The sequence below is a fragment of the Strongylocentrotus purpuratus genome, unplaced genomic scaffold (assembly GCF_000002235.5).
Source record: "Strongylocentrotus purpuratus isolate Spur 01 unplaced genomic scaffold, Spur_5.0 spur5_scaffold_8, whole genome shotgun sequence".
NCBI classification, from domain to species: Eukaryota; Metazoa; Echinodermata; class Echinoidea; order Camarodonta; family Strongylocentrotidae; genus Strongylocentrotus; species Strongylocentrotus purpuratus.
The window spans coordinates 28,973,027-28,985,829 of record NW_022145614.1 but is presented as its reverse complement, the minus strand read 5'-3'; the positions used below and the strand labels follow the sequence as shown (position 1 = coordinate 28,985,829).

General features: G+C 37.9%; 1 protein-coding gene across 2 annotated transcripts in view; it reads right to left on the bottom strand.

Annotated features, from left to right (window-relative positions):
- The window catches only part of LOC577371 (dynein heavy chain 5, axonemal), an 84,280-nt gene that overhangs the window by 31,165 nt on the left and 40,312 nt on the right, over positions 1-12,803 (bottom strand). For both annotated transcript variants that reach the window (XM_030975474.1, XM_030975473.1), the window contains 12 exons: positions 12,051-12,212; positions 10,638-10,862; positions 9,629-9,801; positions 9,005-9,183; positions 8,065-8,252; positions 6,825-7,019; positions 6,022-6,156; positions 4,664-5,072; positions 3,556-3,797; positions 2,555-2,695; positions 1,222-1,465; positions 204-346 (listed from right to left, as the gene is read on the bottom strand). In XM_030975474.1, the coding sequence (XP_030831334.1) occupies positions 204-346; positions 1,222-1,465; positions 2,555-2,695; positions 3,556-3,797; positions 4,664-5,072; positions 6,022-6,156; positions 6,825-7,019; positions 8,065-8,252; positions 9,005-9,183; positions 9,629-9,801; positions 10,638-10,862; positions 12,051-12,212 (2,436 nt within the window). The remainder of the gene's footprint in view (positions 1-203; positions 347-1,221; positions 1,466-2,554; positions 2,696-3,555; positions 3,798-4,663; positions 5,073-6,021; positions 6,157-6,824; positions 7,020-8,064; positions 8,253-9,004; positions 9,184-9,628; positions 9,802-10,637; positions 10,863-12,050; positions 12,213-12,803) is intronic.

The window sequence follows — 12,803 nt, the reverse complement described above, 5'->3', positions numbered from 1 at the left end:
AATTTACACATTCCTATCCAGAAATCTTGAATTTGGGTGTTTGAAAAACACAATTAAAGCAAATTCTACAAAGTATTTGTGATCGATTAAACTCTCTTGGATAACTCTGCCACAATTTTCCGCCAAGTCCAAGTTGACCCTAGTGCCAAGTGAGTCCGGATCATCACTCAAGCAGGTTGGAAGATTCAGATTACATGAATTACCTTGGACTGTTTGCTGATGGTCTGAATCAAGAAGTCTGTTCTAACATTATCAACGTTGGGCACCAAGATGGAGCCATACTCTGGAGTGGAGTCGGAAGGATAGACCCAGTCTTCTACTCTCTTATCCCAATGAGCCCAGTTACCTACGAGAAACAGAATGAAGGATTCAAATATAGTGCAGAACAATGCAGTAAGACTAGCTTTTCAACTTTAAATGATTTTATTTCCCATGCAAAACACAATACAATGAATGAGTATATTACAACAAAAATATACAATGAAACGAAAAATATAATAGAAATAGCACAAGAAAAGAGTAACTAACTAAAGCAGAGCTTGTTGAAGTGTTACTTCCTCAGATGCTGTTTTACAATATATCTTTAACAACGTATACTTAGAAAATCAGTAAATTATAAAATATGTAGCAAAAAAATTATGAATTTTAACAAAGACTTTGTGTCTTGTACTCATTAGATTACTTTTTTAATAACTTTTCATGACCAAAGTTAGCTCCATAAATCAGCTTCCACTTCAAACTAACAGGTCAAATGGTGTACTGTTACAGTCAACTTAAGTCAAAAGTACAACACACCATGGCATTCTAAACTTTCCAATGAATTTCTATCATACTTGTTCTTTTTGCTCTTATATGGTTATTTGTATAGTTATGATTGTAGGTTGAATATATTCTGTATCTCATGAACGTTTATTCTTCGTAAAAGGAAAATCGCATTTCAGCCACTGACAGCCATGCATGATTTCATTATACATACATAAATATTGATATTTATAAAGTGCCTTTACATAAACATGCTCAAAACGCTTTACATTAGTAAATAAAACAGAATAATTATTTTGCTCTCCAAGTGCATACACTGTAAATTTGTTGGGTAAAGCTGTGTGAAGTTATTCAAGAAGTTGTGCACCACATGAACCAAGCCTGGTTCATACAGTACACAACCTCATTCACTACCCACACAACTCCACACAATCTGCAGAACATGATTCCTTGACCCACCTTCATTGTCCACAAAGTAGTCAAACATGGTGTGGTCCGAGCCAGGCGGGATGGCCGGAAGGTTGAGCTTGATGTCCTCGTTGCCTCGGATGAACTGCTCCATCTTGGAGCGATCGTCCAGCTCCATCAGGGCTCCCACGCTCCACATGACACAGAAGATGTAGATCTTCTCCAGGTGGTCAGGGGAAAGCCCCTGGTCCTTGTCCTCCTTGGTGGGGATCAGGCCTTTCAGGAGGTTGATCGCCTACATGGGACATCAAGTTTTGATTGATTGATTATTTTTTTTTAAAAATGAGTTTATTTATTATTTATTTATTTTTTATTTATTTGTATTAATTAATCAATTAATTTATTTATTCATTGATTGATTGCTTGATTTTTTATTTATTTATTTATTTTTTTTTGGGGGGGGGGGATTTGGGAAAAGGGCGTAAATCATATTCACATGAATTTTTTTTTCTTCTTCAGTGATATCATTCATTTCTGGACAATCCCTGTGATGTAATATCCTCCTAATAAGGAACACTCCCTTTCAGGATGAGGGAATCTTCATGACAAAGGACAACCTTTAAAAAAAAGTTTCACACAATGTTTCTTTGCATAAAAGAAGTGTTCAGAGAAAAAAATGTCTTCCTTGAATTGGACGAGACCTTAACAGGAGATTGATGACCTATATAGCACAGAGAACAATGTTACAGAATGTTTTTCTTCCTCAGGTTTAATCATTGTATGACTGAGGAGTTCATGGAAAGAATTGCATTTCTTCTTTGGCAGGGACACATCCCTTCGGCAGGTTAAACACATCCCCTAAGTATTCATCTTAGTAAAAAGAACCTCCATGGAAGTTGATGACTTGAACAAGACAGATGATATAGATAATTGGAAAGTTTTGTGAAAAAGTTCTCTGACACACAATTAAAGTTTTGAGAAGAGGAATAGTGCCTGCATTTGTAAAGTCATCAAGGTTCAAACTGTAATTGTTTGCTATTGCTCAAATGAGGCAACGTATCATCTGGTTGGAGCCAGGAGGGCATTCACTCATATCATGTAATACAGAGTTAATGCCCTTCCGGCTCCAAACAAATGGCGGGATGGCTCAGTGGTAGAGCAGTGGTCTTGTAACCGGGAGGTCCCAGGTTCAAAACCAAATCGATGCGCTAGTGCCCTTTGGTAAGGCATTAATCCTCATTACCAGGTCCCTCTGAGAGGACCTAAAGCCGTCGGTTCCCTGGTAGCTTACTAACAAGCATACACATGCTTTCTTAGCAGTCAGGTAAAACAAAACAAACAAACAAACAATATTTAGAATATCAAAAATTGTTGACTAACTGACCTGTGTAATGATCATGCATTCCAGGACGTTCATCTTGAAGATAAGATTATTGACCGAGTACTGCAAGATGGCCGCAAACGATCGGTCAAAGAGATTACGAAGTGTTTCCGCTTCAGCTAGGTTCCTGCCCATCAGCCAACCCTGGTGTGCAATAATCATAATCATTCATCATTTTATTAATTTTATTAATTTTATTCATAATTTTCCTCAGAAATTAAGAATTTCTTGTAATAATTTTATTATGTGCAATGTGCATTTGTATAATTACCAAGAAAAAATGAACTATGTATGAAAAACATGTAATACCTTTGTACATCTTTCTGTTGGAAATGAAATAAATATGAATTGAATTTTATTAATGTCAATATGGGTTTGAATATTTGAATGTAGTGGATATTGCCATTACACCAAAACGAATCCATTGCCATCATCTATGTCATATTTTTTAACCTACATTTTAGAGCTATCAATTAATGTAACTTTGTCTGCATTATGATTACCATTCATTGCCAGATGGTATCATTGATTAATATCTCTTATAATAATCAATAGCAATGATACTTTCATTAGCACCATTATTTTAATATATAAAGTAAATAAAATATTCTTGAAAATAATTCTAGAAGTATTATCTCGCTATTCCAATGGTTAATATTAACAGTATTACTTTTATAAACACGTGAATGAGTATTAACATCACAGCAATGGTTACTTAAACTCTTATCTTAACTTGCTCAATTTCCTCTTGGTATAGTCAAACCTGCTTTAGTGACCAGATGTATAGAAAGTCCACCTGTCTACAAAGACCACATTTTTTGTTTCCCTTGTAAATGGTTTCTCATTGAAACATGTACTAAAGGAACCTGTACATAAAGACCACCTGCCTATAAAGACGACTATTCTTGTCTCCCTTGGGTGGTCTTTATAGACAGGTTTCACTGTATCTTCGATTTTTAAAAGAAAACGTGGGAAAATTTCCGCAGATAATTCTTATTTCTCACCCCAACAATGGGTCTCCAGTCCAGAGCAGAGCTGCTCATGTAGACCATACCATTACGGGACACGGTGGCAGGGGAGGCGTTGTCAATGTTGTGAGGCTCAAAGACAATCTTGCAGTTGGGTGCCATTGGGATACGATCACCATTGGCCAGGGTGAGGGTCTTGTTGTCGTCCAACACACTGTTCAGGTTCTCGATCCAGATGGCATCTACCGGACCATCCAGTACGATCCAGACATGCTCACCTGAAGAGTACAAATAGAGCAAATGATGATGAGTTATAGAGTCAAACTTGCTTTAGTGACCCCTTGTCTACAAAGACCACCTGTCTACAAAGACCACATTTTTTGTTTCCCTTGAAAATGGTTTCTCATTGAAACATGTACTAAAGGAACTTGTCTACAAGTCTACAAAGACCACCTGTCTTCAAAGACCACTTTTTGTGTTTCCCTTGGGCGGTCACTACAGACAGGTTTGGCTGTACAAGGTTTGGAATCACCAGGGGTTCTGTTAGTCAGGTAAGTCAATGGCTTCAAAGAGTTTTGGTCATAGAATCATGAGGCTCTGCATGGGTTTATATCCAAGTTAGAAAGCTACAGTGAAAGTGATGTTTTCTTGTACAAAGGCATCAATTCTCAATCACTTAGTCAATTTGATAGGAGCTTGTTTGCATATCTACCGCTTTACTGTTTCTTGTTACCATCCCAGGTAAAATAAACTTCAATCAATTAACAGATTCATGCTTTATAGAACCTACTGTAGATGTGAATTTAGTTGAAATAAATCCAATAATCATGATTATGACAGTCCATACACTCATAGATAGATAGATAGATAGATAAATGGTATTCATTGATTCATTTCCATGTATCGCAGTTACAAGTAACTGAATTGTGCATGAATAAAACATTGATGGTGAAGACAATTATACATTTCAAGTGATATCACAGTAAAAAGTAACTGAATTGCACATGAGTAAATTGCTGGAAAAAAGCAAGTATACATGTGGAGAGTACTAGGCATGGATGGGCTGCTATTCTACATTCATATCTCAGTCACTTCTGTCAGATCTCATACTTAGAGCACTGAACAGGCATATTGAACATTGTACCTTTCTTGGACCGAAGCGTACGCCTCCAGAGGGTCGAGAAGATGCCGTCGGTCCAGTCATTGGTTGCGACGTCCAGCCTGCCGAACATCTGCGGGGCTGTGATAGCCTTAGGGTTCATCCTCATCTCCTTGTGTGGCGCCCCGGTGTCTGACATCGCTTTCATCAGGTTGTGGATGCAGCAGGTCTTGCCTGCCCCGCTGGGTCCCAGGGCCATCATGCCGTGACGCACTCGCTGGGTCTCAAAGAGCTGGATCAGCTTCAGCGTCCAAGGCGGATGGTTGACCAAGCCAATCTCCTCTACCCTCATCCCAATGGCTGTCTCAAGCTCAGGGTAGCCGGCCTTGTCCAGGACGATGCCGGGGAAGAGATCGTTGATCAGGGACAAGAACAATGGCTCATCCTCATCCACCTGTGGCAGTACAAAGACAGTTAGAACTGATCAGAGGGCCTGAAAATCACCTAGAATGAGCTAGTTTGTACACAAAAAAGCCTAAACTATGGTATGAAAATAACTCGACAGGGCCTGAATTCAAGCTACATGTATTGCCTGAAAACTGGCATCCCTGTAACATTTATCTTGATAAAATAAATGAGAAATATGCTCTAGTAGTAAGAGTTGTAGTAGAGGATATTTGATATCTTACTTTGCACTAGAGTATTCTGAAATGGGATACTATCTTTAGAAATTAATTAAATTATGGTCGCAACATTTATTTTACTTTATGCAGATATAAATTTGATTTTCTTCCATTCTACTTTAAATGAAAAAAGAGATGGAATGCTTTAGATTCAAATCTATATCTATAGGTCAAAGAGACCCAGTCATTTTAATTCTTAGGACTGTCTTTCTAAAATGTACTAGTTTTATGTTTTCTCATAAACAGACACAATCAATTTATAGTAACATACAAGCATGACAGGGGATCAATGATTGTTAATTCATGAATGAATTTATATCCATATAAATGCGCCGATCAAACTTGTCATACTGGGCAGAATTTCACGAAACGATTGGACCCACAATTTCACCAACCTCTCATTGGAACGCATGTGTTGTTAAAAACAAAAAATTACTACGTATTTCAACGGAATGTCGGTGCACTTGTGCTTATGACGGTTTCGTAAAACCATGCCCTGGCTTTTTATACGGAAAGTCCACTCGTGCAGAAAATAATAATAAAATAACAATAATGTTATATAATAATCATATTGACCCAGGGTAACCTTATCAGTTTTAATACTGTTCTCCCTTAGGAACCTGCATTCATATTATTACCCTGGCTTTAGCCGAGCTACCATGAAAAGTCAACCGTTTTGCGACAGAAAAAAAATCAATCAATCACACAAATCATACTGACCAGTTTGGAGAGGTTCATATCTCTCAAGACTCTCATCACGATGGTATTCTCACTGTCATCTGGGTTAGCTCTCTTAGAAGCTCCAAGGGTACGAAGGACAGACAGGATGTTACGCAGACCAAAGTCATAGTGAACCTGGTGAAGTGAGATATCAATGAAAATATTAATAAATTATACAAAATTATCAAATCGTACAATGAGCAGAAGTCTGCAAAAATGCAAGGTATTATTGATGTTTATATGCAGCTTACAGCATCATAATAATATGTTACTCGTAATTCCACAAAATCATTTAATGTTGCTAAAAGAGAACAATCAAATTTTCCTTGTTTAATTATCTTTTCACAAAGAAAACCTCGACTCTGAGTTAAAAAATCTATAATTTGTCATTACCTCAATTTCATTACTGATAGCCTTTATCTACGAATGACATGCAGAAAATGAGGAAAGCATGACAAAATAAATGCCTCTCTCTCTACCAATAACAAAAGCATTATAGATAACTTTTTATTATTGAACCCATATTACATATAGAAGGTCGCCTACATGGCAAGAAGATGAGGGGAAGACCTCATAGGGCTTTCTAGATGATTTAACTGCAGAATGTGGAGCAACGGGATATGAAATGCCGAAACGGATGCCTCAATACCGAGGTACTTGGAGAGACACTAGATGTAGAATTCTGAATGGGTCACTGAACCTGCATAAACTGACAGATCACTATTGATGACGATGAGTGCTACACAAAAGTTACATTTATAATTGAGTTATTACTGGGAGGTGCAAGAAGACCATGATCGTACCTGCTTTGTAAGCTGTTCCTCGCAGAGCTTGTATAGGGTATAGAACTTGCGAGCCAGGATGATATTATCCATGAAACCACAGCTAGCCAGCTTGACACGGATGATGATCTGTCGATCAGGAACCATCATAGCTACCGTCCTGAAGTTGATTTTCAGGTTCTCAGGCAGCTCCTGACGACCGGCGTATCCAGGATTCTGTTATTGGATAATGATACAATGATAGAGAGGAGGAGAATAAGAGGACTTCATCCACACAACAACAAAACACCTGGGGGGTGTTTCACAAAGATCCTTAGTCAAATTTAACTCTAAATTGGACTTAAAAATTACGGAGAGCCATTTGTAGCCTTAAAATAAAATATCAAGTATTTCAAGTATTTTAGACTTTTTATAAATTCCACATCAAGAACATTAAATCTCCTTGAAAATAGAAAGTATGAATGATTTGAATCAACATTTATTGCCTTTTAAAAATAGCCTTTACAAAATATTTTTATAGATACTAACAGGTTTCCATAATTGTTAAGTCCAACTTATAAGTTCAACTTAGAGTCTTTGTGAAACACCCCCCTGACATACATTATTGTACTCTCAATAATTGACAATGATGTTGCTGCATTTCAAAATACATGTAATAAACAAAAGCATTTGCCTATTTCACATTTTAAGACTGTACCAAATAAGTGAGGCTTCATAATAACACTGGAATCAATCAAATATGAAGTCATCATGCGCCAGGAGTGTCATTTTTGACAGACATGGCGCATTATAAATGCTCATTATTATTATTATTATTATTATTATCAAGTCTTAGAATCTGATGTATATGTATTTATTCAGGACCATAGTCACTATCTACTGATCTTTTGTAGTGCCCTTTGGTAAGGCATTAATCCTCATTACTCCGTCCCTCAGAGAGGACTTAAAGCCGTCGGTCCCCTGGTTGCTAACTTACAAGCTTTCACATGCTTTCTTAGCAGTCAGGTACAACAAATTTACCACCAAACATTTCTAACAAACTTCCTTTATAAATGCTTGGGCCATGTCTCACAAAGAGTTGCCACTGATCCAAATCAATCGCAAGTTTGCAGTCTCCTATCTCTTATGTACATAGTTGTGATTTATATCAATCGCAAATAAGTTGCGATTGATATCAACTCTTTGTAAGACGGGCCCTGGTATCTAACAATATTCAAACACCATTTTCAGTATTCCTTCAATCGCCAAGGGGGATACCTACCATAGTCAGGAAAAGACCAAACTCTGGATTCATGTCCACCATGTCACCATCTGTAAAGATGAACTGCTTCTTCCGTTCCTTCTTGGCCGTGAGAACGATGGCAATCTGCTGAGCAGCCACAGACAGTACAGGAAGGTCGATACGATTGAACTCATCAAAACAACCCCAGCTGCCTGACTGAGCAAGACCTGTTCACATGCAAAGATAAAGTATTACATTTAAAGGTATTAAAGTTTGTCTTCCAGACAAACACTAGATTTATACAAACAAGAAGGTATGATCTAGGAGTAAGCTTGCTAAGTTATATTTCAGGATGATTTTACTCCTCTATTCAGATCTTATTTCGTATTAGTTTATGTGTCAGTTGGCCATACCATGGTCATATCTTGGTCATACCTTTTTTTTTTTTAAATGTCAGGATTAACAGTCCATCAAGTATGTGTAGATAGAATTGAGTGATTAAAACACTTTCCAGAGTGTACAATAAGTAAGACATCAGTCTTGATAACAGTAAAATACACATGCAATGAAGCAATACTATAGTCACTGAAAGGAGATTCTAAAATTGTATCGCAGTATAATTATCAAGAGAAATTTCTTTGAATCACAGATAGATCAGTTTATAAGACCATGGGGGTGTTTCATGAAGATCCTAAGATAGATTTACAATATTATGGAGAGCCATTTGTAGCCTTAAAATAAAATAAAATATATTCAAAAGCAAAAATTCAAGTATTTTAGACTTTTCATAAATTCAACATCGAGAACATGAAATCTACTTGATAATAGAAAGTATGAATCATTTGAATTAACATTTTATGCCTCTCAAAATAACTTTTACAAAATATTTTCATAGATGCTAACGGCTTTCCATAATTGTTAAGTCCAACTTGGGATCTTTGTGAAACACCGCCCCCCCACCCCCATGTAATCAACTGACCTTTGTAGATACGTCCCAGACCTCTGTAGTCCATCTGATCGGAGCAGTTGAAGACCACCACGTACTTGCCGAGGGATCGTCCCATGTCCTTGGTGGTCTCGGTCTTACCGGTACCAGCGGGGCCGGCAGGTGCCCCGCCCATGCTCATACCAAGGGCTTGAGATAGGGTGATGTAACATCTAAGGGAGAGAGAGGAAGGAGTGAAAATTAATTAATAGAGCTTGTGGATTGTGGATTGAAGTCTGAAACATACTCTTTGTCATTTTTTTTAGTCCCAACCCTGTTGAACTTATATCTAGCTTTATTTGTGTATTACACATCCTTATCAACAGAAGCAGCATCAACATAAACATACTGGTAATCCTTTACCATCCTCATGTCTTCATCACTTCCACCACCACCACAATCATCACCCCCGACACCACCCCATCACCAACATCTTAATAATCATTATCAACAGCGCTTAGAAACTTTGGTGGTAAGCGCTTTATAAGCACCGTTTTTATTATTATCATTTATTTAGCATCACAAACACCCTCATCTACATCCTCATCATCATCATCATCATCATCATCATCATCACAGAAATCCTCTACCTCATGAATAATATCTCTATAGCAATACCTGTCAGTGAGTGGGGTGATGACAAGACGTTCTGTACATCCCAAGAACTCATTCTGGTAGATGAAGTCCACATCGGTGATGGAGACGAGCATCTTGTCATTGTCCTCGTTAAAGTAGAAGCGACACTGCTTCAGCCATTCAAAGTCTGTTGTGGACTTGATGTGCATGCGAACCTACACCAAGCAGATAAAAGAATCATTGTTAACAAGTTCATACAGTATGAGATACAGCTCAATAATATTGGTATCTCTCTTTTTCATCGAGCAGGAAACACTTCCAATTGATTGAATATTAATTGGAAATAAATAACGTGTGTGAAACTAAAGGTTTTAATTATCTTCACGTAAGGTTTCAGGAATGATGGGATCGGTAGCCTAAAAAGAAATATAAATGATCTAAAGCTACTGTGTTGTAAAAGAGGAACACATTATGCTGCATCACTCAAAAAATTGTGCTTTTTGGGGGTTACAAATATGCATTATCAATGAAAATTCCTATTTTGAGGATATGTCAAAGAGATCTTTGCAATGTCTCCAATAGTCTGGTCAATCAACTAAACCATTTCCAGATTTTTGTTTTCTTTGAAAGGGGTGGAGTTGCCTGTGCAGTCTGCTTATTAAAGTGTGTTTATTTGTAAGTCAGATTGTGGGGGATAAAGATATAACCCTGCAAATCTTGTCTCCCCTCAAACAACATACCTTACCAGGGGAGTGTTTTACAAAGAATAAGATATACTTTAAGCTGGACTTAACTATGGCAGGCCATTCATGCCACTGTTTTCTCTCACCATTTACTTGCATTGGTCTCTCAAGGAACTTACAAATCAAGGTCACAAATCTACAGACTTTACATTTGTTTGATAATTCATTATTGAAGGAAAGAATATTATCTAAATATCATTATGGTGAGAGCAAACAGAGGAATTAACGGCCTGTCATAGTTAAGTCCAACTTAAAGTTAAACTTAGTCTTTGTGAAACACCCCCCAGGAAGGAGGGACACAGACTTACTAGATCATCAAAGATATCCCTCTGATGCACGTGGATGGTGATGAGGGTCTCAAACTTGCGCCTCTCCACCTTGGTGAGGTTCCGTGTCGTCTGAGCGATGAGGAGGTTGAGGAGTTCCAGGAAACCGTTGTTGGTCTGCTGCATCACCTTGCGATCGTACTTAGCATTGTTCAGGGCCTCTGTGGCATCCCGCGTCCAGATCATCTGGATACCCAGGAGGCCGATCTGAAGACAGGATTTATAAAAAATAATAATAATAATAATAATTAGTTTTTATATAGCGTTTATGACAATCACTAACCGCTTCCAAACGTGGAGATTATCACCCCTGCTTTAGCTGTGCTGCCATTACGGCGCTCTAGCATTTCAAAGAATTAATTCCTGCCAGGTACCCATTTATATCGCCAGGGTTGAGTGGCAAATGTCGATCAATGTCTTGCCAAAGGACATAAGTGTCGCGGCGGGACTCGAACTGCGGACCTTGTGATCGACAGGCCGGTGATATCCACTAAAAAAAAAGGGCATTCATGAGAATCGTCATCCACAGTGTTTGCTATCACAGTTACATAGGAGAGGATTGTCTTAAAAAAATTAATTGGATATTGAGTATGGAAGTATCTTAAAATGCAGAGAAATGTTAAAGATTATCTGACTACCAGGCTATTCTGAAGACACATAAAAAGATCAACATTGGTCAGAATTTATATTAAAAGTTTTTTTTTCTTTCAGTCCTGTATTACATTGGTCTTCGGTTCGCTTGTCTTTGGAATGTAATCATTACAAATAGAATTATTCTATAATATTGTAATACACACAAAGATGTAAACATTAAACAGAACACTTTTTTTTTTCAACATAAAAGTAAGAAAGTACTCTCTATTCAAATCATGCACTATAAATCATATTTCATTATGTATAAAAATTTATCTACATGCAAAATACTGAAGATTATGAAGAAATATATAACCTCTATTTCAGAGTTAAAGATAAAGTTGATTTCTGGTCATGCGATTGCATTGTGAAGAAACGTTGTGGAATCGATCAGAAAAGTTTGATCATCTAGCATATAAGTAAAGGTGTGTACTGCAAGGTTCTGGAATCATCAAAATGGTAAGAAATTTGGCCCAGTCTTGGTAAAGTTTCAAGCACTATACACAAAATGATGTATACAGGACTACACGAACATGTGGCATAAAAATCTGTCCCAATTTTTTTGATGTTACATGCCATATTTAGAATATTAAGGCATTTGAAGAGGCATGCTTTTCAGGGAACAGTTTTTATCTGATGTTCTTCCACACTTGCATAATACAATGATAATGCTCACAATTATTTTTCACCTTTTCCCAGAACTCAACCTTCTCTTTAATATATTTGAAGACTTGGTAAGAAGATGAAGATGATGTGTCTTACCTGAGCCTGGTATGTGTTGAGGAACTCAATGATCTCCAGACTGGAATCCTGTACAGCCGATGCAGCCGTCTTGATGACACCGTGTAAGGATCTCTGGGCAATCGTCATCAACTGCATCAGCCACAGCTCAACGTTACCTGATGCCATCACGGCCTTGTCAAGCTGTCAAGTACAACCAGGGTTAGAAGATGAAAGTCAAAATGAGTGTTCAGCAAAGTTATTGGCGTCCAGTTATACATGTATCCCTTCGATGTTCTTCTCTCTGTGTCTCTCTCTCACTGTCTCCGTCTCTCTTTCTTGATCTCTCGATCTCCACTTCACCCCTCTCTCTCTCTCTCTCTCTCTCTCTCTCTCTTCTCCCATCTCCCTTCTCTCAACCTGTTTCTCTTTCTCTATCACTCCATCTCTCTCTTTTTACCCTCTGTTTATGGACAACTGCTGCAGGCCAGCGAGCTGTATGGAGAACAGCTGTAAAGTGAAAGTAAAGGCGGTCATTGTCGCTTTGCGACAGACAGCTACTACTACTACTATTTATGTATCTATCCCCTCTCCTCCTTCCTCTAATTATCTCTTCCTCTCTCCCTATCCATGTTCCCCACAGAATAACTTACGGCGTCCGAGTCTCCTTCCAATAATCATAAAGCCAGGATCGTCTCACAGTCCTCTCCTCTCTCTTTCTCTCATCAGTCTGTCTATTCCATCCTCTCTACATTCCTACCCCCTCTCTCTTTCCCATTCCTCCTCCGACTATTT